General features: G+C 36.3%; 1 protein-coding gene across 1 annotated transcript in view; it reads left to right on the top strand.

Annotated features, from left to right (window-relative positions):
- Window positions 1-4,237: 4,237 nt before the first annotated feature.
- FRMD3 (FERM domain containing 3) overlaps window positions 4,238-27,344 on the top strand; it is a 73,458-nt gene continuing 50,351 nt past the window's right edge. Inside the window, exons 1-3 of the mRNA XM_033520681.1 lie at window positions 4,238-4,314; window positions 16,742-16,784; window positions 25,705-25,783. Of these exons, the coding sequence (XP_033376572.1) occupies window positions 16,778-16,784; window positions 25,705-25,783 (86 nt within the window). The 5' untranslated portion in view covers window positions 4,238-4,314; window positions 16,742-16,777. The remainder of the gene's footprint in view (window positions 4,315-16,741; window positions 16,785-25,704; window positions 25,784-27,344) is intronic.

Raw genomic sequence — 27,344 nt, 5'->3', positions numbered from 1 at the left:
GTGTGTTCGGGGATTTTGTCATTTACATGGCTTTATATCCATTGCATATGTGTTGGGGTTTGTTGTGGGATTTCAGTGGTATTAAGGTCAGATATTCAAATACAGCCTTAGGAAAAACATACTCATCTTGTCTGTGCCTATTTATCTAAATAAATCAAGAAGTCATTCCTCAAACTATTTATAGAAATCTCGAAATTTTTCTTTTGAGTGTGTGGAATATCTACATTGTAGGACTTTGCTTAAAGCCATTGCATGGGTTACAAAAATCGGAAGGAAAATATTTCTCATTTGTGATAGATAAATGTATTTGAATTAATAGATTTAGGGAAAAGTGGCTAATTTAATGGTATTCTTTCATTGAAAACAATGTATTGATTATAACTCAGGACATTTCATATCTCTCACAGACTTTTCTGACTCCTTTTCTGCCTGCATATATCTTCTTTAATGGACAATAATTGATGACTTCTGAGCAAACTGTTGTATAATTCTCAATATTTGACCTGTGAAAATTTTAAATGTACGACTTGATTTTTACTTTCAGATTGGTGTTGTTTGTGGCTGAAATTCTACAGTGGTGTTTGAAATACTGGCTTTCTTTATAATATATTTTTTTCATGTTCTGATAAACATTCTAAAATGTAATATAAAATTATTTTTCAGAATTGCTGCAAAGTACTTTTTTCATATAGAAGCATTTAAGGATTGTTTTTGTTTGTTTGGGGTTTTTTTGTTTGTTTTCTTTTTTTTAAGGATCACTTAATTGGAAAGCTGTATGGCAACTGTCTGAAATTTCAGGCAATGTTTTATGTTCATTATTCTCTGACCCAAATCCATTCCTCTGCTCTGTTGTGAATGACTAGCTGTTCTTAATTTATGTTATCCAGATTCTCTCACAGATCAGAATGAAATTTGGTTTTAATATATAATAGAATTCTTTTGTAGCATGGTAATATGTAGTAATGTGTAATAAATAAAAAAAACACATTATATTCTAAAGCTCAGAAGAATTTGAAGCATTGTTAGAGAAATAACAAAGTGTTTATGTATGTTGTTTGCAGAAAATAAAAATAGCTGCCATTGCTCATTCCTCTCGTCATAAAATCTATTACGAATTAGGACTTGATGTGCTGTGTGCCACATCAATTATTTCCCTCTGTGTATCAATTAAGATCTGTTTGTTTTCAAAAATTTCAGGTGTCTAGAAGGCTTTAATAGTGTAACATTTACAATTTCATATGAGGGCTCTCACTACATTATGCACATGCTAAATTAGCCCACTTCTGTGCAACTTGAATATTTTTTAAAATTAAATGAACTGAAGAGGGTATACTAACCAAGGGTGAAGTTATCAACTAGTCCCTTCTATTTATCGATGGCTTAAAGATTGCTAGAGCATGAATCTAGCTTGGAGGCTTTTTGCTCTTTTTTGTATGGTTTGTTTCCATCATCTATTTTCTAAGAAAGAAAACTAGGGCATCAATTCCGTTTAGAAACAGAATGTTGTTGCTGGATTTATAAACATTATGTGTGCTACACCCTTTCATCAGTTTCTTCAGGAATTCAGAAATTTGTGATTATTTAGGTGACTGAAGCAAAGGGCTTTTAAAATTCAAAGATTAGAATGTGAAACCCTAGTAGTTTATTGTAGTAGTTTATATTACTGACTGTTCTTCCAGTAACACCCTCTAATGCTGTCACATGAAAATATGGATAGTCTGGTTTCCTCATTTCCAGTGTTTTAAGAAATGGATTTAGTTTGTACTCTGTTGCCGGTGAAATCTGTTTTCATGTTTGATTGTACCCGAGTCATCTAACAGCTTATTATTCTATAATAGCTTGTTATTTCCTAGTCCTATTTAATTTGCTGCAGATTCATTTTAAACTGTATGCAACTTAAATGTCACATCTATCTTTATAACTTTTCCTACTGCCTTTGTAATGAAATGTCACCATGCAATTTTGTCAATATTTCAATGGTCTCTCATAGTGACAAAACTTTCCAGACACAAGTTTTTAAGTTAGAAGGCAGTTAATTGAAATATGACTGCATAAGTGTAGACCTTTTTTTTTTGTTAGCCAGAGGGAGAGTGACACTTTTCCTTTTGTATTTTTAAGTCTTTGATAGGACTTCTCCATTTGAGGAAAGTGTTATCTTTGTTGTCTCCAGAAAGCCCATACCTGTAACTGGGTAGAGCACAAAAAAATGTCAGTGAATGTGTTAACCACTCCTAACAATAAACAAGTTGATTTTTAAATGTCTTGAGGCTGGAAGGAAGCAATTACAGAAGGAAACCTGTTGCATCTAGGTTACATGGGAAAAGATAATGCAGGGTGCAAAGCATGAGGTTGCATGAGCACAAACTGAACAGACAAATTGTATTAGCATCCTTTGACAATGGCTGCTTAAAAATACAAATTATGGAAACACCAAGTGCAGACAAGGCAAAGGTATCTCCAGGCAAGCAGGAGTGTATGGAAGAGTACAGGACTTAAATTTATAGAAGGTGGAGACAGAGAGGAGTAGGGGAAGCAGGTGGCTTACACAGTAGCATTTGAAACAGAGGCGCCCACATCAAGAAAAAAGAAATATGTAGAGAAATTAGCAATTCCATTGTGGCTGGAAGGGAATTTGGGAGGAGAGGTGGTCCCAATGACAGGCTGGTTATGTCCACAGGAGCCTCAGCATATGGAAGGGCATTGCATCTCCCTGTCAGGGCCTTAACTGAGGATGTTTTTATTTAGTTAATTGTTTGTTGAGTGATAGAAACCAAAAGACAAGCAAATGTATCTACATGAGAATCCCTTATTAATTGTAAAGATAAGAGGAAAAAAAAATAGTTCACAGATTGTATTATTTTCTAAGTCTCCAGTCTTGAAGCATGTCTCATTTTTCCAGTGGGAAGCAGTAGGTCTCACCAGACAGTGGTGGTGCCTGGGCCATCACTTCCTTTGCCCTTTAGAGTGTGACCTCTGACAGGTCATGGTGCTGGTTTTGGCTCAGCTGCTTCTGTGCAAAATGAAGATGCAAGCAATACCTAGCCTTGTAAAGTACCATGAGAAATATAGATGCTATCTCTTCAGTTTTGCTCACCATGCTCTTTAAGGCTTAAAATGCCTTTTAACTTAAAAAAAAAGTTTGAACAAGGCATAACATTTAAGTTTTCAGGGAGTAGTTTGGAGAAGAACAATTAAATATTATTTTTATATAAAGTAATTTCATGTCCTTTGTAGTTTCTATTTAGTAGATATTGAAGAGCTTAATACACATTGTTTCATGTCAGCAAAGGGTAGACACTCACTACCTGGTCCACAGCAGAGGCGTCTCAGTGCAAGACCAGGGTAGACACACAGAGGGGAAAAAAAATGCAGAGACCTGACATCACTGTGCAATGAAGCACCTTTGTCTGCTTGGAGCAAACTGTTTTAAGAAAACAGCTTTAGCCCTGTACTAAAAATGACACAAATCACATTTCAGAAAAAACCCAACATGGCCCTTCACATTAGCTGGGTCACAAGATATGTGGAAACTCACATAGAATCTCCGTATTAGGCATCAGAAAAAGGAGAATAGACACACAGTCTTGAGATTGAAGAAAACAAAAAGAAAGAATGAGATTGTTAGCTAAATATCATGTCTGACAGTAAGATTTGATAAGGCCATAGTTACCCAGTGACAACACAAAGATGAAAACCTCTCATTCATTTGGGCATTTGTTCTTTGTACTGTAGCTCTGACTTAATTGAGGGGACTAAGGATCAAATGTCTCTTGCTGTGGGCACTGTGTAAAGATCCAGTAGAATACTCACATTCAGATCTGCTTTCAAATTTGGGGAATGAAAAAAAATACAGTGTTTTGAAATTCTATATGTAAATGAGTATCTGCTATGCCATTATAGCATCTGTGGAAATGTGATTGCTAGTAGTATATTAAGTCATATAAATTTGTAGCCATTAGAGCAGCATGAGTTTTCCTGAAGTAGCAATAATAATGATACTTTCTTAACCAGTGTGTTTATGTGCAGGGAGTGTATTGATCCTTAATCTCTTGAATGTTTTAGAGAAGATAAGCAGTTAAATCCTTGTCCTCATCTGAATAACAATAAATTTCATTCAAAAGTACCATTTTCCTTGACACTTTGCATAGATTTTTAGACAGCAAATTCAGAATACTCAACATAATGTATAATTTCTTTATCTTTTTACAGAGGGAAACCAAAGGTCAGTTTCTTATAGATCACATCTGCAACTATTACAGCTTACTGGAAAAAGACTATTTTGGCGTTCGATATGTTGACCCTGAGAAGCAGAGGGTATGTATATAATCTCTGACTAAATTTGTTTTTAAGTAAACTGATTTTTTTTTTTTTAATTAGCATGTAAGTTCTAATGCAAAGTTATGTATCTCTGAGTATTTGTACTTGGGCTGTAATCTGTCTGTAGAGGTTCCTCAAGTGTTATTTTTCAGGAATTCAAGGAATTCAAGGAATTATTTTTCCCTTCATGTATTTATATTATTATTATAGTACAATATATTCTGATCTGTGTAGTTGTGGACACTTAAACTAGAAAAGAATATATAGGCATGACTCAGAGTCAGCACAGAGCAGCTTTAGGCTCTGACAGTGCACTGGAATTTGGGATTTTTAGTTTTCTCTTAGTGTATGATTTTTGGGATATGCAAGAAGAAATTTTATTATTTTTATTAGGTAAAAGCAGTCATTCTGTTTCACCCATCACAGGGTGCATGGACTTCAAATCTGTAATACAGAAACAGGTGTGATTTGTCAAGCTTCAGGGCATTCATCAGGTTGGTCTTCCCTATAAGAATCTTTACATTTCTGTAATCAAAATTCTCAGGCCTGTGTTTTTGGTATTTTTGTGTACAGTAATTAGTCATCTTTCCTAGGTGTTAGGTGGTTCTGCAGGTTGTATTTATAGGTGACTTACTACTGCTACCCCCTGCGTGGCATCAGATGATTTTTACTGTGTGAGAGTAGGAGCAAATTGTCAACACAGGAAGCAGAAGTCCTCAGATGCTGAAATTCAGAACTGCATCTTCACCATGTTGTCCTGCTGGTCTCAATATTAGGACTTAGATATGTGACTTTAAAAGTCTTGGGAACATATAATGGCATTTAGTCTCTGGGAACAATTACCAGTTTGAAGCTGCTGTTATTGAAGAGGGAAAAAAAGAATTTGGCTGGATATCTCTTGCTACACCTTAATTAGTTTAGTCAAAAATCGCTGGAATTTAGGTATCACCATCAGGTCAAGCTTACAGAATTGCATAAGCTTTGCAAAGCTACACCAAATAGTTTCCATTTATCCCCCTTTTAAAGTGAAAATAATTAGCAGTTAGTCTGATTAGTGTTCTTAATTCTTCACAATGATAAACATTATAAAGATGTTCATCTGTTTGGAATTTATAGGAAAATTAGGTGGAGCAACGGATTGGTCTGTAATTAAATAAGACATAATAAACATTTACTTTTGTTGGGCATTTCTCTGACATTCACTCAAAATAGCTACAGAAAAATTATTTTACTTAACTGAAATAAAGAGAGTCTTATAAAAAAAATCCAGGGTTTTTTTGTGAGAATACTTTAAAATAGTGATACTTCAAGAAAAACTCCAAGATCCCAAATGCATTGTGATGCCCATTATATCACACCATATGTGTTTCCCATGTTTCAAAGAGCAGTTAGCTATATTGTTACTAAATTGTTAGATAATGGTCTTATCCATCTTGGCTATGCAATTGTCGTTTTACGTCTTGTAGTATAACTAATTTAGTGCTAAGTTTATGGAAAATCTTCCATACAGAAGCTAAAATCTTCTCTTGCTTAGCAGCACAAAAAATGTGAAAAAAAGATAAAAATTATGTTCTTACCTAAAAAAATCATGTTTTCATTTCCCTTTGTATCCCACAGCTAGATAATATTGTTGCCATCCTATGTAGAATGGTGGCTTGTATCAACTGGTCCACTCTTCAGCTGGATTGTGTTAAACAGACTTACCAAACTTACATTTTCCATACATGCATTTTAAGTGCTGATTTATAATTGCTGTCGTGATTTCAAGCATATCGATAACTTTCCTAATTGGATATTATTTCTTTATTTTAAATTCTGTCACGTATTAGGACATGATTTATACAGGACCCCTCTTTGGACAGACTTAAATGCTTTGATGATAAGTTCAAAGCAACATACATTCTTCTCTTAAGTTACCATTCATCAAAATAAGCTATTTTTTTATTCAGTGCCTTGTTTTGTCATGAACATCTTCCTGGAAGCCAAAGAATTCTGCACCCTAGCAATGATGTGAATATATAATAACCCAAACACTCCCACACAGCTCCAGGTTTTGCCACCTCATGGTTACTGCAAAAAGTTAGCTCTGTCCTAGCCAAAACCAGGACAGCTCAGTAAAAAATTAAGGAAATTACGGTTTTGAATTTGTGAGGCATGTGGCAGTTTTCCTCACTGTTTTTTATTTTAGCAGTTTTGAGTTTAGATGCCTGGAATTTATCTAACAAAACACCATCGGTAGTTGTCTAGGTATGTGTTTGAAGAGATAAGCTATAGCAAGTTTAAATTCTGGTGTGGTCACAGGAGAAATGTCAGGTGGCTGTAGCCGCTGTACAGATGGGAGTACTTACAGTTCTGTAGAAGAAATTTTCAAAGCTCTGTGCAATAAGTGTACTTGTAATTTGATAGAAGAAATTTCCAAGATTCAGTGGAATTCTTACAGGTCCCACCAAGGAGAAAGGGAGACGTGTTTTCTGCAGTACTTTATTAGGCCTTGGTGAGATGTGTCACAAAACACATCTACTGTAGCCCAGTAGGTGGATTTCAGCAGCAGCTTCTTTCTGAATGTAAACCTTATGGTTTGACCAAGCACAATTACTCTGAAGGAAAGCAATAGTTCATGCTATACCAGTTAATAACGTGTGTCACAATGTACTTCAGTGCCCCAGAGGCAAATAAAGTGATGTGGAAAAATGAATAAAATTAATATTGACTAAGATGGCTTTAGTGCATGATGTGGCTATGGTAAAATACAGCATATTGTTTGCCGCTTAGGACAAATATCATTAGACTCTAATGAGACCTCAGCTGCTCTGATGTAGATACCTGTATTCAAGAAAGATCAACTTAACTGAAGAAGGAAACAGAAAAGCAGTGTTAGAAATATAAAAAGAGTGGAGAGCTTGTTTATGAAATTATTTTAAGAAGAATTTTTTATTTTTTTTTCTCTTTTTGTGTAGGAAACAGGCTAGAAAAATGGGTTATACCTGCATCAGAGTGTAAAATGGAAAGAAAAGAAAGTTTAAGCAAGGGAGGTGGTTCTTAAGGTAGTGAGCTGCACTGTCTGAGACAGTCCTAATGGAGGCAGTGGGGGAAAATCTTTCACCAGGCTGGTAAATAAACTTAGTGGGATTATCTATAATTTTATGGAAGGAGTTTATATTAAATTTTGGCACAGACAGAGACTAGGCACCATCTTCTGACTGTTCTTTCAAGCAACATGTAAGCTGAAACAAGAAAGCAAAACTTTTTTTTAGGAGAGCTGTCATTTACTCTGATGTACACAGCACACAATGAATGTTGCTTTGTCAAATTTCTTGTCAAATGCTAAATGCCTCTTTTGTAGTATTTTATACGTCGAAGAATTTTATATTTGACCACATGGTCTCTGTGTTTGCACAGAAAGGGCTGTATCAATGGTTCCAAATGAAACTGCCAAAATCATGCATTTAACTCTGTCTTTTTTTGAATTATTAAATTATATTAAAAAATAGTATATAATTATATAGTGTACATACACACAAACACACAGACACACACACACACACACATATATATATGAAATATTATGCAGATTTACTCCTGCTGGCATTTGGTCTGGTAGTGATGCTTGTCTCCATTTTATTAAGATCTCATTTTTTTTTTTGTGCAAAGGTTTCATAGTTGCTCTGAAAGCTTATTTGCAATCCTTTTGTGTTGTAATGAGGGAGCTCAAGCAGGCAAAACTACCAGCTTTAATTCATCCAAAATGTCTTCTAAATGTATGCTACTGAAATGTAGCATTTTGACTTAGGAATATCAAAATATTTGACTGAGTTTGAGAATTAAAAAAAATAATTGTTTCAGTATTTCAGATGATTAAAATTAAATGTTTCAAGATTTATGTTCAGAGTATTTAGAATTTCTGATTGTGTAAAAAATGTAGAAAATTGAGCTAATTGTCTTATGTCAGAAAGAAATTTTGAAATGGGGGAAAACAGCTGGTGTTTTTATAGATTATTTTTCAAGTAAGTAATAATATATATTTTTTCTTTTCCCCGACTCCACTTTTATAATAATCCTTTTCTCCTTCATAAATAAACATGTGTGTATATTTTGGGCATACTTAAACTTTAAAAAATTTTCTATAGTTTTTCATATTCTATTCCAGACCCCCAAAAAAATCCCCAAACTCTGGATGATATTCTTAACAGAAGGCAGCATTGTACCTTCTTTTATATCTTTAAGTCTATGGGAGAGTAACAGTGTCAATAAAATCAAATTGAACTAGCAATTTAAAATCCTATGTTCTCCATCATGCTGTATCTTTTAGCATTACATTTGGATGTTCCCTTGGGGAAACTTTGCCTTAATGTAGATTCAAAAATATCAGTGGTGTACTAATAGTATGCAGTAAATTGTAGTATGCCATTTTATGCCATACAATACTGGAACAAAGGAATTCCTAGTGTTCATATATTAACTGTTGACTTTTTCATGTGGATTTCTGAGAAAATTATGTGGGATCACATTGCCTTTCTCCCTGACTCTAAACTGTAGTAACATTTGAAACTACTTTTGGTCAAATTTGACCACAGCAGTGATTATCCCTCTGCACTGCCTCTGGTGAGGCCGCACATAGTCCTGGGTTCTTTCTGGGCCCCTCCCTTTAAAAAGGACAGAAGGGCAGCAAGGCTCGTGAAAGGACTAAAAAATGTGTCTTATGAGGAATGGCTGAGGGATCAGGGCGTGCCAGGGCAGACCTCATCACCCTCCACAACTGCCTGAAAGGAGGGTGTAGTGAGGTGGGGGCTGGTCTCTACTGTGCCTGCAGTGAGAGGACCAGAGGAAATGGCTGAGACAGGGGAGATTCAGACCAGTTATTAGGAAATTCTTTTTCACTATTAGGGTGGTCAGGAAGTAGGTTTCCCTGGGAGGTGGTGGAGTCCCCATCCCTAGAGGTGCTCAAGAGGAGTCTGGGTCTGTTGCTGGGTGGTGTGGTTTAGTGATTTAAAGGTTACAGTGGTAATGCTGGGTGAGCAATGGGACTGGACAGTGTTAAAGGTGATGCCTTGATGATTTTATGATTCTATATAGTTCTCAAGTTTTAAGTTCCTATATGGTTTCATGAAGATAAGCTGACAGATTGGCGGATAGAACCCTATTATTTTCTTATTGATGGAAACACTAAAGGTCAAACCCAACCCAGGAAATCTCAAGAGAGTAAAGAGAGGTACACTGTAAGAATCCAAAACCCATCATTTGTAGCTTGTACTTTTTAACTGTTTCAAATAGGAACCATGCCTGGATGAGCTGTTACTGATTCTTCTACTCAAGGAACTATTCCTGGTACCTTTTCATATACTAGATACTATACTGAGGCCAATTGTCACACTCTCACACTTGTGAAAATACAGAATGGCTAATTTTGTGCCAGATACCCTGGGTTTATTGAGCAACTTCTTTGTATTTTTTGGGCTGGTGTGAGATGAGAATATAATGATACAGTGAAGCTGCTGTTCAGCATCTTCTCAAGAGTGGATTTCTTGTTGAAAGAGGCTATTGTTCTTGAGCGCAAGGGGAGATTAAACAGAAAGATGTTAGTGTGGTAAAATATTGTCTTTAAGTCCCTTCAGAAGGGCACCTGAGAAATGATTTAAACTTGGAAATGCTTCTTTAATTTATTTTTTTTTCCACTCACAGTGGATCAATCTAAGCACATGCTTGTGGTTTTGTTTTTGCATGTGGAAGTATGAGGTGGTAATTAGGCAGAAATACCTTGGGGCTACCCGTGGAGTGGATTGGAAGTGCCATGAAAAGGCTTTGTAGGACCCTGAAGCAACTGTGAAGTCTTACCTGTCACTGTGGAGATGTTTGAAATTGTTATCACCTTTGAGCATTAAGATGCTTTGTCATGTGTGTGTGCTGCAGGGCTGTCTGGGAGCAGCAGAGCAGTGCAATGGTTCTAGTTTTGTGCTTGTATGTCTGTCAGTATGGAAAGAAAGCCTTCGAATTAGTGAAACTACTCTGTGAGTACACTCCCTCTATGGAGCTGATCCTGAACGGTAGCTTTGAGTACACTGGGATTTTCCGACTTCCCCAGAGCACAGAGCCTGGTTTGGTGCTTTGATAGAAAGATGATGCTGGACACTATGGATTTGTTGGCCTGCCTGCTAATTTCCCCCTAAAGAACTGTTGCAGATACAATTCTCATTTTGCTTTCAAGTTTAAATATGGTGAAAATTAGGTGCAGCTGATCTCTGCTTTAGCAAGAGCAGCTATTTAATACATGTTTCTGAAGACATGTACCTAGTCCCACATGAGAGTGGTGAAGGTTGGCAGAAAGACACATCAGAAAACCTACAACCTCAGTTTAATGAAGCTTGTTTTTGTGTAAGGAGTTGCAATATTCCATACAGTTAAGAGAAGAGAGATCTCCAGTCTCTGTGAAGGGTTAGAACAGAAGTAATACAGGCCAAATCCTAGAGAGACTGGGCCATAGGTTAATAAAAATCTTTGTTCTTATCCATGCATATAAACTTCTGCTCCAGGACAGAATTATCACAAAACTTATTGCATTTGCATGAACTCTTGCTGCAGCAATGCTTGCTGTGTGTAGTCCAGGTTATGCTGGTTCAATAAAAAAATATAGTAGTACTGGAAAAGGAAAAAAGAAGGCTGTGAGAACCATATTTAATAGAAATGGATTTCATCCAGGGGTGGATTAGACAAGAATAATATGGCTAGGAAAAGAGGTGAGTGACAGAGAATTAATTAATAAGAGAGAGTCAGAGAGTAAGCAAAAGTGAATGAGAGAGAAAGATGTAAAATCGTTTGGAGAAGGTGATCAGGGAAAAGTTGCCTTCTAATTCTCAGAATTGAAACATTCTAAAGTAAACTAAATAGAAATTCACTGGTATTGAGAAATAGTTTTTAGAAAATCACAGGCAGTAATAAAAATCATTGTGGCTGTCAAGTATCAGAAAGAAGTGTTAAAAATGGGAATTTGAACAAATTGGCAAAAGCCTACAAAGATTTACAAACAAATTTTAATGGAGGCTATGTGGAAAAAGCCCACTGAGCGCAATGGGAGCTACTGCTCTTGTTCTTTTTCTAAGTGCTTACCTCTGACCATTTTCAGAGACTAGGTGCTGAGTTAAAAGGCACCATGCTTTTACTGGTAGAGATGCATTTATGTACTAAACAAAAATTTGACAGAGATTAATAGTAGTGTGGAAAGAATATATAAACTTAATATATACACTTAATTCAACAGAAATATTACTAACTAAATATCTTGTGTCAAGATTAGTATACTTGTAAACTAAATCATTTTGCAAGATATATTGATAAAAACAAAGATTTTTTTTTCCCATCAGTTGAGAACCTGTTGCCTGTGAGAATGCGGTGGCTTATGCATACATCAATATATGCAGATTTTATGGCCAGATGTTCAAATGATGTAGAGACTATGAATAAGTTCAGCTACTCCAACAAACAGCTATGATAATTAGCAAATTTATTTAATAAACTCCAGTTCAGAATCATACAAATGGTGATTCTGTTCCAGTGTATGTGACTACTTTTTTGGGACCAGATAAAGGCTTGTGGTAGCAATGGTATCTTGTTTCTTCCTCATTAGCATGCCACTAAATAGCATCGGTGCCCTGATTTTGGAAAAAAAAACCAGAGGAGCAGCTCTTTTGCTACAGCAGAACAACATCAATATTCTTGATATAAAAGTTCTTGAAACCATGAAAAAATGTTATTTGCCTTAGGGCATGAAGGAGGCACACATAATGCCCTGGGCCCTTTGGCATCTCTTATATCTCTGTGGAGTGGACACCTAATTAATTCCCCTGTCTGAGCTTCCATGAGCTTCAGATTTTTTTTTCTTTTCTTTTCTTTTTGGCAGGTGATAACCCCATGCAAGTCACTTCTTTGAAGTTAAAGCAAATTTACCTTGATTTTGCTCTTCATTCAAGAGAAAGATTAGATACACATTTTCAAGATTAATGTAGGGTGGAGTTTTAAATAAAATTAATTATTTTTTTACTTTTCTAGCAGTGTTCCATATACCCATTCTTCTGCCCTTTTCTGTCAATTAAACAAAGTTTTCCAATCCAGCCCTCGCCTGAAACATTTTTGTAAAACCTGCCGGTTCTTCTAATTCTGTTTTACTGTATGCACACCCAAGCACTTGGCTAAGTATTGCTTGCTGAGCAAAATTTAAGTATTCATGGTATTTGGCCACTTCCAGTTGCCCCTTATTAACTGCTCCTCTTGCAAACAGAGGGACTTAATCAAAAGCCTCTTGGCTTGCAGGGTGGTGAGGCACTGGAACAGGTTGCCTAGAGAATCTGTGGATGGCCCATCCCTGGGACTGTTCAATGCCAGGGTAGATGGAACTCTGAGCAACCTGGTCTTGTGACAGGTATCTCTGTCAGTGGCATGGGAGTCTTTAAAGTCCCTTTCAACCCAGGCCATTCCATAATTCTATCACTCTTGCCTTTTTCCTCACAGCTTCTTATTTTAAAACTCTTAACCCTGTGTTGAATCAAGACCAAGCTCAGTCTTCTCAGACCTTCTCAGTGATTGGCTTCTTTGAAACAGACTGAAGTGTTTTTACAAAAAGCATACGAGTGCTTGTGGTGTTGGCTTTCTAGAATGGTGCTTTTGTCCTTGCAGGGTGTCCGTGTTCGTCCTGATCTTTTTCTGTGAAAGCTGATAGCACATCAGCTGCTCAGTATTTGTGGGTAAGCAAGAACACACCTGGCCTTACTAATGACTACTCAGCACCATTTAAGGGCTGATCAGAGGTGAAGGCTCTATTTACAAAGTAAAAATTGCACTAGTCTGAAACACAGCATGCAATTGCAATGAAATATTTGTCAGAAGGCTCAGCATATTTTAGGAACCCAGCACCAAAAGTGATATCCACGATAGTTTGCTTATGCACCACTGGCACTCGAAGTACCAAGACTTGTTAGCTCTCCCATGACTGACCTTCAAGATTTCTGTGTATCTTTTTCTCTCCCTTTTATTTTTTGTGAAGGCATCTGTCTGGTCACTGAGATACCCAGCAGTTACTGAAACCTCTTTCAGCAAAGAGATTAGAAATTAGTAGCGCTGAACATGAATCTCTTCTCAGGATGCTTGGCAATGTGTTAGCAGGATTAGGATCAAAGGCTTTTGTTCCCCATTGGGCAGCAACCATGTTGCTAACATGCTTTCAATGAAACAAGTTCAGCCCCTGAAAAGAATGATTTTTGGTGATTGTTAAGTACTATCACACATGAAGCCAAGCTGGTTTGAGGGTGTAGGCCATCCTTCAATTAAAGCAGCCTTTGTGGACTACAGTGTCAAATGCATGAGACAGAAATGAAACTGCTTAAAATTGCTGGAGTTTTTTTCTCTCCCTGATTTGCACGCTGGGAAAGAAATAAAAGATTCTTGTCTCTAGTTAAAGTTTTATATCTGAATAGGGTTTTTTTGGGTTTTTTTTATTAGTCTTATCAAGTACAATAAGGGGCACAATAACTCCTTACAATGAAGAGTTGACAACATCTGTGAACTGTTCTTGCAAGGCAGTGTTGCCTACATATTAATGGCATTCTTTTGCAGCTGAACATTTAAAATATTTCTAGAATTTATCTTGACAAGCTAACTAAAAATGTTATATTTTCCTTTCACCTATTTTTTTTCAGGAAAATTGTTTAAAAAATGTTGCTACATGAAAAAAGCATTTTGGAAAACCAAATTCTTTTCAATTTAAAGTTTCTGCAGAAACGGTTTGATTAATTTACAGGAACCTTAATCTCCTCCTAACTATAACAGCTAATTAATCTTGGAATAAATATAGCTTGGATACTGTATAGCAGAGATGAGGCACAGGTATTAATTATTAATAGTCAATGCTGTAAGCCTGAAAGATAAGTACTCAAGGGAAAATCTTTCCTAAAACTCAAATTGAAATATGCAAACAAATGTAGGGGTGGCTATTTCCAGAAGTATTAGCAATGACTAGGTGTTTATCTTCCCCTGACAGTCAAAGAGCATTAAGCACCTAATTGCTGTGTCTTTGAAAGTCTCCACAAATTATAAAGTAACTCCTCAGTTTTCTGGAAGATTCAGCTGAATTGTGTACACATTTGCAATCTTCCACCAACAGAAGGTCACAATAGAAATCTGAGCTTGTAGAAACTGCCTGTCAGTTCCATGACCTCCATGCTTAATTGCTTGGTGTCTTTTCAATCTGTTTTTAACCCATGAAGGTCAGGTCTTAGTGAAACATATTTGATTTTGTATGTGTTAGGTAAATCTGCATTCCTGGGGGTTTGAGGAATTTCATCCATGTCTCCCCCCTTTCATTATTCACATGGTTGGTATGAGGTTTTCATATTTGCCAATTGGCTTTTTTTGACTCTGACTGTTCTGTTATAATAGGTTAATTAACTTTTTCAAACAGTTCTAAATGCTGATCTGATCTGTGCTGAAATTCTAGCCTGGTTTTTTAAAAAGGAATACTAAGAAAATTGTGTTGTGTTTCTGGTAGACGAGAATAGTGAATACTTTCAGTTTCCTGGGAGCAGTGCAGCATGGGGACTGCCCAAGTCCCCCTGTGCTGTCTGAATCTTTATCTAGGACTGGCCTGATCCTGGTGGATATGGGATAAGGAAATTGCACTTGTATATCTATGTGTGTCTTGACTGGTTTTCTATCCATGAATTCATTCTGGATTATGTATCTATAAGCCACTGCAGACTGTATAAGATTTCTTAAATCAGATTGTTATTACCTTTTTATGAGCAACTTTCAGCCCCCATTATTCAGAGTGAAACATATAAATAATTTATATGTATGATCTAAAAAAAGAATGAAATGAGCTAGATATTTCTGGTAAGTCAGTGAAACCGTCATTGCTGATTCACTTATGTTTCTTTCATCTTTTCCCCTAAAAAAAAGAGACACTGGGAAAATGGAATAGGTAAAGAGATGTTGGAGGGTTGCTGTTTTGCAGTGGCTGTTTGAAGTTTGAAGCTGTTGGGTTTTTGTTTTGTTTGTAGCAGGGCTCCATTGTCTCTCAGTGATAAGTGAACTTCAAATATAAATTTGTTGCAGAGCTTATGTTCAATACTACTGTAAACTATATGTGTATAAGTTTCTGAGCAACCATAGAAAGAACATAAGGCACAGATATTTGAAAATGTTCTTTCCAAAGTATTTGTTTTATCGAAAGTTCTCTTTCAGGAAACTAATTTAGGGTTATCCTGACTTCATCTGAATTGAGATGTCAGAATTTTTAAAGTAATAATGTTCTGTCAGTTATTAACAACTATAAAATATCTACACCTGGCCTTTCTCTGCAGTAGAATTACTAATGGTTATGTGGATAAATGGTAGCTCATGTAGGATATTTTATGTATTATGTATGGTTTAATAAATGCTAGGTATTCTTTTTGCAGTTGACCAAAGGGATTTAGAGCTAGAATGAAAGGGTTAAAAATGAAACCCCTTAGTGCAAGGCGTTCCAGTGTTGAGTATGCTTATTAAAACTGAATGCTGTGCTTTTTGACCAGCTGCTTCCACAGCACAAATCTCATTTTACTGTGGAGATTTTTGCTTACATGAAAAATACTAATACAAAAGGTGCTGGCTATAGTCAGAAGTGGCACTTGAATATCAGCATGTTCTTTTGTCTGACAAAACATCCTCCTGAGCAGGTCAGCTAGTGCTAGCAGGGGATGTGCTAAGGCTCTTAACTAAAATGTGAGCCTAACTTTTGGTTACAGAAGCACCTGAGTATTTTTTCTAAGAGAATTTAAAAAATATGAAACTTTTCCTGCCAAAAGCGTCTTTTCCGGTGAAGTTACGCATCTACCGATAAGCATCTGTACCTCTCTGCTTTATATTAATCATCTGTATTGTGGACATTTCCTGGAAAAGTGCAATCTTTTTCCCTTGAAATTTTTAGTTATTGCCAGAAGAGAGCAATAACTTGTGTCCTGTTTTTTTTGACTGAGGATATGGTACTTAAACATTCTTCAGTTTTAAGAAATGTAGAAGACAACACTAATGAGGAGACAGTGTTAAAGTTTCTGAATAGTCTGTCCTACTGTCTGATATGACCATTCTTCTGGGAAAAAAAAATGGCTGCAAGTATGAGACTAAAATGTCTACTGCTAGCTGAGGACTACAACCTGTCCCTCTTAAATGTGTCTTTGAAATATCTGTCTTATTTATGTCTCAACTACATCTATTTTATAGGCATTGGTGATATCAAGAATGTTTATGCAGTATAATTCCAGTATGGAGATGCTTTTATCATTTATGTTTTCTCAGTGAAACAAAATTCCTACTTCTCATTTTTGATACCTTATACATTTACAAGGCTATTTTTGTCTACTGTGATCCATATTAACCTCTGCTCTCTGCTTTGTCTTTCCAGCACTGGCTTGAGCCCAACAAGTCCATCTTCAAGCAAATGAAATGTAAGTCTTGAAAGCTTATGTTTTTAAACTGATTTTTAAATAACTGAAGGTTTTCTTGTGCTTCCATGAAGTAATTTAGAATAAGTTTCATTTGTTTCCCGGGGAAAAGAGGTCCTTCATGTTAGCACATGAAGGAGTCCTAAACACTCCATGCTACCTGATCTTACCATCTCTCTTCTGTACATCAGAAGGTTTCCCTTACTGGTCATGGCTACAGCCAGAGGCCAGCTGACATGGGGTGACAGATCTGGTTGGAAGATGTATGAACCAGGATGTTCCAGCTCTCATTTTCAGACAGATACAATCAGCCACTGAGAAATGGCAATGAAAATGGAGCGTGGCAATTGCTTCTGGGTCTTTTCTGGTTTTCCTTCTTTCTGCTGCCACTTGCCTTCTGAAAATGCAAAGGATTGGCTTGAAACCATTGCTACTGTCCTGCAAACTCAAGCACTGTGGGCTAAGTGGTGAGCTTTCTGCCACAGGTGAAGGTTAAAGGAGGAATGAACATAAGATCAGTATTTTTAAAAGTGTCTTTAAAACAGGAATGTATTATTTTAATTATCTGTTTGAAATGTTACTGTCGGACCTATGGTTTTCATTAAATGGTCCAACTCTGAGGCCTTCTTTGGGAAACAGAACTGCTATGGTACTCAGGATCTTATATCCAGCAGCAGAAGACAGTCTATTTGGCAGTTCTGGAGACCTGACATGGTGCAGCTTGTGTCTTGGCCATTATCTCTCTAGCTAGCTAGCTAGCTAGCTAGCTACACACCCACCCACCTACCTACCTACCTACCTACCTACCTTAGGAAATAAAGGAGAATTTAATCCTCATATTGGTTGCATACAGCTGTATACAGTTTTCAGCTTTAAGCATAAGTACAAGGAACTTTTTTGTGTGGGAGATAATGTATTTGCTTGAAAATGTTGTGAGGCTTAAGAGATTGTCTAATGTGCAAAACCAGTAAATACTGGATGTTGACTGCAATATATGGAATACTTCAAGGAATTCTTCCATCAATGCAGCCATACTGCAATATATGCATACATGTATATATGCAAACACACATGTATCTGGCATATTCAGTGTGAACTCCTATATGTAGTGTTTATCTGGCTGAAATAATATCCAGTAATATAATTAAGTTCAAAAATATCAGATGAGAACTAAGCTGTGCTCCTCAGCAATGCTAGTAAAGGAATAAAAGAAGGAAGAACAGAGAAATTGTAAAAATTGTAAATTTTCTTAATCTCTTGCTTCCATCCAATGTGTTATCAAAAGTAGAACAGTTTCCTGAATGTTCTGGCTTGCATTTGTGTCACTGCTTTTACCCAAAAAAGCATACAGGCTTATTCCTCTTGTGCACTTTGCATAGCAACACATGCAGGGGCTCTGCCAACAGATGTGCTGAGAATGTTTTGACTTATTCAAAACAACCTTTCCTGCATATAGATAGTGCCTAGATGTGATAGATAGTAGTCCATGAATTCTGTAGATTTAGTGATTTCATGGCCTTATTAGAGGATTTCTGTGGTTTTTGTGATAGAATCCTAATCAAAACTCTAAAAAATAAATGAATACATACCAAAAAAGCAAAATAAAATGCAACTAGCATGAGATTGTTTATTGTGGTGGAATGGTCTTTAGAGCCAAAGAGAATGAGATGCTAACAAAGGATTTTTGTAACCAGCCTTAGATTTATGACACAGAAGTTGAATTAACTATATTGTTGGCAACTTATGTTCAAAAATACTAGTGTAAATTAACTTTCTCTTATATCACAAAAGAAGGACTTTAGTTCCTACAGTAACCCTTTAAGGAAAAAAAATAAAGCTATGTATATATATTTTGTACATGTGTAGAACCCATGAAGATTATGGTCCCAGAGGTTTCAAGGACATTTTTGTATTAATTCGGTATCAAGAACCTTTTGATTTATTTTTCTAAAAATAGGCTATATTAATGTATAAAATCAAACAATTTCTAAAGGAGCAAGGTTAACTCATATTTGATCTAAAAATACTTAGTTTACTATAAAAAGGTTTAGACTCAGAAGAAGAAATTATTGATACTCATTTGCAAAACATCCCAGTCAGAGGTGGCACAAGTGAGAACTGAAATTAGTAGAAGGTGGAAAGGCTAAAAACTGAAGCAATGAAGTGACTGTTTAATAGCCCAAGTGTTATGTAAACATGACTTATGGGAGAAATGATAGCAGAAAGCTATTCACAGTGGCTGTACTTGATGGATGTTTCCTTTTCTTTCTTTGCATTAAGGAATTCAGGAAAAAATGAATAATTTTCTCTGATAATACTAATGACTCAAAAAGTTCTAAAATCAGTTGAATGCTTAGATTTACATAGAATTGTGGAGCACTTGCATAAGTGCAGAAAAATTTCAAAAATGCTGTGTCCTTGAGCTCAGCTACCATTTCTGGGGAGCTTTCCTTATCCTCCAGCACAGCAGCAAGTTTTTCAGTCTGTTTATTCATGCAGCTCAATACTGGCAAATATTTGAAGCAGAAAAAGTTTGTCTAGTAGAAGTAGTCTAGGTATACTTTTTAGTAGGTACTACTTTTCATGGGCCTCAGTAGTACATGAATCATTCAGGCATAATCCCTCTATATAGTCAGGTTGTACAGAACTCACAATCTGGCAACGATACATTTCTGTCCACGGAACAGAATGTTGTGTCTTTGAAGGTCTGAAGTGTCCATAGGATCTTGTGTGATGTGCTACAATTTTAATTTCTTTGGCTTTGGAAAAAAAAAATACTTTAAGTTCATACTTAGCAACATTGAATACAACAGGAAGAATCTTCTAAAACATTTTCTGTTTTGTCTTATTACATATGAAACTATATTTAAATGTGTTCTGGTGCCACACAAAAAGAATGAAGGCGTGGTATATGTTTTGTCTCACCATCTACCTTTGTGTTTTCCATTATCATTGTAATGTTTGTGTTTTAATGTGATATGTAAAGTCTAGGTCCTCAGCCATTTTTATCACTAATTTTGCCTGAGAGGGAAAAACTTAGTTTCTGAGAAATGTCCTGAACCACTGCCAGTCTTGTTTGTACAGATTAAAGCCAGTTGGTGACCCATGATCAGCAGCTGCCAGCAGTGTGTTTCCAAGGGTGTGATGGAAACCTCTCTGGAAGGTTGCTTAAGGAAGCTGTATCTTTCTGGCTCAGGATACAGAAATTCTAAAAGAAATTTTTCTGTTCTTTTGCATGTTGTTGTGTATTGTGGTACAAATACTGGCAGTAAATTTCTCTGTTTGGCAGTCTTACATTTTTTGTTGTTTATTTTCTGTCTAGGAATATTATGGTATAAAACCTGAGTCACATCAGCACTAATGTTTAAATAAAGATTTTCCCCATACACTTTACTCTTGCTGTTTTTCGATTAATTTCAAAGATTATTCTGCATAGTAATATCCAGCTCTCCTAAAACCTGCTTGATGGGAAATATCCATATATATGGATTTTGTTCTTGATGACAGTGGAACAGAATCATTTCTGTTGCCCTGATGTGCAGGAGTTCTAAATTTCCATGTTTTTCCTGCTGACTTGCATAACTGAAAGAGCATAGGTTTAGATTACATATTAGGGAAAAATTCTTTACTGTGGGGGTGGTGAGGCACTGGAACATGTTGCTCAGAAAGGTAGTAGGTATCCTGTCGCTGGAGGTGATCCAGGGCAGGTTGGAACCTGGTCTCGTGCAAGCTGTTCCTGCCCATGGCAGAAGTGCTGGAACTAGATGATCTTTAAGGTCTCTTCAAACCCAAACCACTCTATGATTCTATGATCTAAAAGAATAATGCTAAAAGGATGTTCTCCTGTGTCAGGTCATAGGAATTTTTCAATTACTTTTTGTGATCTCTAGGATGCTGTCCTAAAACCTGAAAGGAGGTGGAATGAACCAGGGAGTTGCAGTAGAAATGTAAAGAAAAATTTTATCAAATATGAGATTCATAAATACATGTACAATGAGAATGGGAGCTTTGTGTGGTCTTTCAGGCGTTAATCTGAATGCTGTGTATTCTATGATCCTCACAAAGATTTAATAACAGCATTTTAAGCTTTATTATTCATTATTTTAAGCTTGATAAAAATCCACCTTGCCCTGTGTTGTTCTGTAAATAGACTGCAATGTGGGAGACCCCTAATTTGAGATTTATGATGGATCAGGTAGCCCTTATGCATAGAAACACTAAGTAATGTTCTGCCTATCTTAAAAATGCTCAGCAAGGAATATGGATAAACAGCTGATTTGTCTGGAAAGGGAACAGGTATATGGAAACAACTGTGTATGTCTTAACAGTGCCCCAGAGATGCTTCTGCAGAACTAGTGAACATGAAGACTATTTGAGTGTAATATTTTTTCTTGATTGTTTCTTTGTTTCTTAAATTTCACTAACTTTTTGTAGGATAGTGTAGTTCAGAGAACATGTAACGTCAAGGAGAAATGCAGAAAGTTTTCTGCATTGTTGCATTCTCAGGACTATGAAGATAATTTTTACATCTTCTTTTGGCTTTCAGTATCCAGCTGTACTTCATATTTAATATAAAAAAACCCAACACTGCCAGCACAGTGCGTTAGAGAAGGTAGCATTTGTGCTTTGTGAAAAAGAGATTGTGAAAAACAAACCTTTTGGAAAGTGTCAGCTGAGAATCTCCCATCTTTCTCTATTTGGTTGACACATGTAAATCAAGTTTCAATCAAGTTTTTCAACAGCTTTTAAAAACTATTTTCATCTTTTGTCGTGTTGTGGTTTAACCCCAACCAGCAACCCAGCCCTACGCAGCCACTTGCTCAGTCCCCCACCATAAGGATCAGGGAGAGAAGTGTAAAAGTTGGAAAACTCTTGTTTTAAGACAAAGACAATTTGATAGGGAAAGGAAAAGCACACACAAGCAAAGCAAAACAAGGGATTCATTCCGTCCTTCCCATGGGCAGGCAGGTGTTCAGCCATCTCCAAGACAGCAGGGCCCCACCACCTATAACAGTGACTTGGGAAAACATTTACTCCAAAAGTCTCCCCTTCCTCTTTCTTCCTCCTACTTTATATCCTGAATATGATGACATGTCATCTGGCATTTGATATGCCATCCTTTGATCAGTTGGAGTCACCTGTCCTGTCTGTGTCTCCTCCCAACTTTCCATGCACTCACAGTCTCCTAACTAGGGTGTCAGTATGAAAAACATCTCTGTATTATATAACCCTGTGTTCAGCACAAATCCAAAACACAGCCCCCCCCATATCAGCCACTGCAAAGAAAATTAACTCTACCCCAGCCAAAACTAGCACATATAAATATTTTCCTCTTTTTTTCAGATTCTTTGTCTGTGGAGAAAATGGTAATATAAATGTGTGGAACTTTTGTAGACTGCTTAAAAATAGTTCATGTGAGACTCAGTCCCTTACTTACTGATGTCTGTACCAAGGGAAGCATCTCCCATATCTCTTTGTTCTGGTCATGGTGTTGTAGGTCTGGGTGTACTTTAGGGCAATCCTTCCTGTTTGATGTACATAGAATGCTGCAACTTACTTAAATGTAAGTGAAACAAACTTAAAAAACATACAACCAGTTTCCCGGAAAACTATGCTTTGTATGTAACTCCTTCATGAGTGTTTAGATCATGACTGGTTTCAGCATTCAGCATAACTTAAATGATTTTATTTGTACTTTTTCCTTCACCTCTTAAGTACTATTAGCATATAAACTGGCAAAATAATGGCTCTGTTTCAATGGAGTTTGCTGTCAATACTGTTCTCCACACTAAAGTCCTTTGAAATTATTGTAATTGTGAATGTTTTTTAGTGAGAAAGTGAACTCTAATGATAGGAAATTGTGACAGAGCCTTGGGCATTTCACTATGCCAGCTGCTACTTATCTGAGACATAAAGGACCTTCTGAAAGAACAGGCTTTTAAGAAACAGCTATTAAAAAACTGATTATGTGCTTGCTTGTTTTGTGCTGATGAAATGTGCTTCTGAAAATTCTGTTCTGTTCTGGGAAGGTTTGTTGTTAAAGTTTCCACTTTAATATGTAAGTGGTCAAAAGCAATTTTACTTTCAAAGAATTGAGAAATTATCTGGCTTGACAATCATATTTCTTGAGCTGATAAAATTAAATGCCTATCTTGATTTCTGCTATGAGAAACCAAAGACAGAACATGAAGTCGTCACGTGTATTTATTTCTCCAGTGCAGTAAAATCTATAAGACAAAGGCTTTGCTTAATGTTTACATATCATCAAATGTCTCTTTGGAAGAACATTATATTTAAAATTAAGATGGATAGTAAATTGGATAGCTTTTGGGATTTCCCTCTTTACCCAGTCAAATGTTCATTGTGGCTGGTTTTCCAGTTGAGAATAAGAAACAGAAGAAGAGGATCTCCTGTAATTGCAGGGAACCTTCTTATCTCTAGAGATTAATTAGATGGATAGGTTCACATTATTTTTACCATTTCAAATTTCAAGTTTTTTTGTTTTTTTTTTCCATTCCTGCACAGCAATACAGAAATGATCTTGGCTTAGCAGCAGACTTGTATATTATTGCTGCACTGCTGAGGAGGAATATTGTTACAGGAGCTTGAGTCTAGGAAAAGATTTGCAAAATAGGCTTTAAGCTTCCTTGACAAATCTCCTGCATGTCCTGTGCATTGGTGTGCACTTCTGTCACATACTGTTCTTCTGCTACAAGTAAAACATTTTCTACTTTAACCTTTCATATGAATGTGGGCTAATTTTATAGTGCTGTGTGTGCCTGCATTTCCTCACTGTGATACTCTTTGCATACAGGTGAGATGATACTTTTATGTGGTTACCACAAACTGCCAGAATGGGATCTTCCACTATAACTTTTTTTTTTCCCTTAATTTTTACCACTGAAGAATTTAATTTTTTTTAATTGAAAATTAGGTAAAATTCAGTACCTTTTTGTGGTCTTGCAGTAGGCTTGTATTTGCTAGGGCCCTGAAGACACATGTATTAGCTATTTTTATATCTTCATCGCTATTTCCAAACAACTTCTAAATCTGCCAAAACATTTAAAAGTCTTTAAAAACGCAGGTTTTCCTCCATTGTTTGGTTTTAACATGGCTATTTAGGAGTAACAGAACCATTTAAGATGACTTTAGTTCTGCTTTGTCCAGGCAACACGAGTCCTTAGTGAGTTTCTGCATGGCTGCTTTCCTTTCTGGGACAGTGAATTCACTTTACCTTCTACTTTGCTGTTACAGGGCAGGGAAGACATAACAAAGTCTTCTGCTTTGCAGACTGTTTCCAGTCACTGTAAGACAATGCTGCAGTCACATCTAAGACAGCAAAAACCACAGAAAACAGACCGAGTGTTTTCTAGCCTTCAGAAGGCTACTCCAGATTTGAAAAGTGTGAAAGGTCAAACCATCTCTGGAGAAAAATTAAGGCTTTTTTTTTTTTTTCCTTAATTTCCTCTTAATTTATATTTTTTATTGATTATTTGATATTTTTCTTCTCCTGTACTTTTCATATTTCCATTGCCATCCCTTCTGAAATTCCTCCTTGTGTCTTAAATGAATAGTTATTTAAACAAGGGAAAAAAAGTGAAATCAGCAGATTTGTTGAGGCTGACTGTATGTAAAATAAGTCCAATGTGAGATTTTGAAAGAGCAAAATATTTCTATACCTTCAAGAAGAGTTGAGCCTTCCAAGAGATACCAGATATAACAAAAGATTTAATGAATTTTTATTTTCTGTTGCTGTTGTACATCACATGGAACTGTGTGATATCCAGAGATGTGTTTCTGGAACACTCCACCATAGAGGTAAATACTGCAGTCAGAGTAGCTTGAAGATTACCATGATTATTGAACTAATTACCACATGAATTTTATACAAGCCTATAAACTAGTAAGCTTAAGAACACGGTCGAGTAAAATGTTCTGGTAACTTACCAATTATTGTTATAATTTACAATTTAAAAAAGTAATTATTGATTTCACCTGGTGGTGTGTTGAGAGACCCCCGAGCAATTCACCAGTCTTCACAGAAGTAATTGTGAACGCCGCCTAACTTTATTTTTAGCACACCTTTTATAGGGTTCTACAGGGTTTGCGGGCAGAGCAAGCTACTATTGGCTAAGACACACAGTTTATATATTTTCCCCTACACACAAGGATATTATTTTGCTTTACTCTCTCTTCTGCAGGCAAGTTTCAAGGATTTTAGCCCTTAATATCACGACTTACTTCAAAGGCTGGTTTGTGCATACAGGCCTTTACTAATATATAAAATATATCAACAGTGGTGTCTTTTATTTCCTCTGTATTTTTTTTCTCTTTTCTTCTGCCTTCCCTTTTCCTGCTGTAAAAGCACCATCTCTTCAATGTTTTGGAAATTTAAAATTGACCACATACATTGAGAATATACCAAGACCAAAATATTTTAAAACTAGCTAGAATATTATAGATCTGCCTTTTGCTCTGAATCAAAGTGCCTGAGAGGCACTGATTGCAAAACTGAATTATTTCTTCTTGTTGTGATTCTTTCCTCTTTCTCCTTTCCCTTTCCCCCTTTCCTCTCTCTTTTTTTCCCCTCTTTCTTTTCTATTGACAAAATTGTAGGTCAGTCTTGGTATTGATACCATTGCTCAGAGTTAGGTACTGTAATCTTATTAAATACTGGGAGCAGAAATATTTCACCTGTCTTTAGTTTCATTAACTAAATGGTTTCTTCAATTTTGTAGTATTATTGCTTACTGCTTATCATTTGCCAAAAAGGACCACCCCAAAATAAGTATGTAATAATGCTTTTGTTTGAATCTCTGGCTATACTAACCATTAGTAAGAATCTGTAAGGTCACTCCTGCAGAGTGACTTAAGGAATGTTTGTTTGCTCCTGTTCTCATGCTTTTTCTTTATAATGTTTCAGCTCATCCACCATATACCATGTGCTTTAGAGTGAAATTCTACCCACATGAACCCTTGAAGATTAAAGAAGAGCTCACCAGGTATTTTTTGGTTATTGTTTGTTTGTGTTGGTTTTTTTTTTTTTTTTGCTTTGTTTTGGTTCTTTTTTTAGTCTCTGCATTTAATGTGCATTGTTAACAAGTTCAAGAAAATGCAGATTGTTGTGTAGGGTAGGGCTCTCACTATTTCTGATAAAATTAGCCTAGGCTGACATTTGCAATACTGATCATCTTCTTTCTACTGTGATACCTATAGATTTTTAAAATGTTTAAAGGAACTTTTTTATAACATGCAGACAAGTAGTTATGCTACACCAGAACTTTAAAATAATGAAGCAGTAACTGGGCAAAACTTATCCTGGTTCTTTCCCTGGAAGGGATAAGTTCCCTTCCCCTTCCCCTTCCCCTTCCCCTTCCCCTTCCCCTTCCCTCCCCTCTCCTCTTTCTTTTCCTTTATCTCTTTCTTACAATTTTTTTTTCACCCTTCCCCTGAAAGAATCTGGGAAGTTTAATTCAGCCCCATTTCAACAGGTTTATGTGTAGTCTCTCTTAATTCTCTATCTTTAAGATATCTTTTCAAAGTAATGACAGATTTTAATAAACTTATGTAAAGATGCAATAAATTCATATTTTTCAAGTACAACTGCTCTGGAGGGTAAGGATTCTTGCTGCTTATGTTGGGATTTTGAAATTTATGCTGTGAAAACAGAGTTGTACAACACCTCAGTTGTATTTAATGAATGGAAGCTTTGTCCGTCCTACTGGTAATTGTGAATATTCTGTTGCTCTGGGCATTTTCCAAGAAGTGTATGTGGTGGGGGGTGGGGTGGAATGTAGGAAAGTAACAGCCTTTTTGAGCTCTGTACCAGTTGTGCAAGACTGTATGTATGCTTTACCACCTTGTTAGTGAGCAGTTCTCACTGCTGACTGTTGGCTGCACGCTGCAGAAGCACCAAGTGCCTCAGCACTTGTTGCCTTAGGTTCTGCATTGGTTCCTCCCCTGAGCATTGCATGGGCTTATGCACACAAGTCACTTCATGAATGGGGGTGATCCCATTGTCACTGGCTTCACACTGAAAGTTTCAGAAACAGCTTGTGTTCTGCTGAATTGTATATTTGTAGTTTGTTTAGAACAGCTGGAGCATGCCGTTCATATTACAGCTATTTATCTTGGATGAAATACTGAAACTGTTCAGATGAGTGAACAGGTTATAAACCAGGAAGTCAATGGATTTTCAGTATATACTACTGTTTGTCCTTGGATGAACATTTTACCTTTTTATGATCCAGAGTATGATTGTATAGACCTTTCTCATTTAAGAATCTAAATTAATTGACTTTTTAAAAACTTGGATATCCTCCCAGGATAAGTTTTATTGGAATGCAAAGCACCAAGAATTGGCTTGCTGATGTGTATTGTGCTGTGGGTATGTTTTGGTCTTGGCTAGTACATTTCAAATGAATAAGTCAAGTTGTGTAAAAAATGGATTACAGTTTTTTTATAGAAATTAATACCATTAAGAGCTTAAAAAGGAGAAATAATTTGAGACATCATTAATTCCACACTTTTTTGGAGTCTGATCATCTTAATAGTTTCCCAGTG

Source organism: Parus major, chromosome Z (assembly GCF_001522545.3).
Source record: "Parus major isolate Abel chromosome Z, Parus_major1.1, whole genome shotgun sequence".
In the NCBI taxonomy this organism is placed as follows: Eukaryota; Metazoa; Chordata; class Aves; order Passeriformes; family Paridae; genus Parus; species Parus major.
Note: the sequence above shows the minus strand (reverse complement) of the source record. Positions and strands in the feature narration are given on the sequence as shown.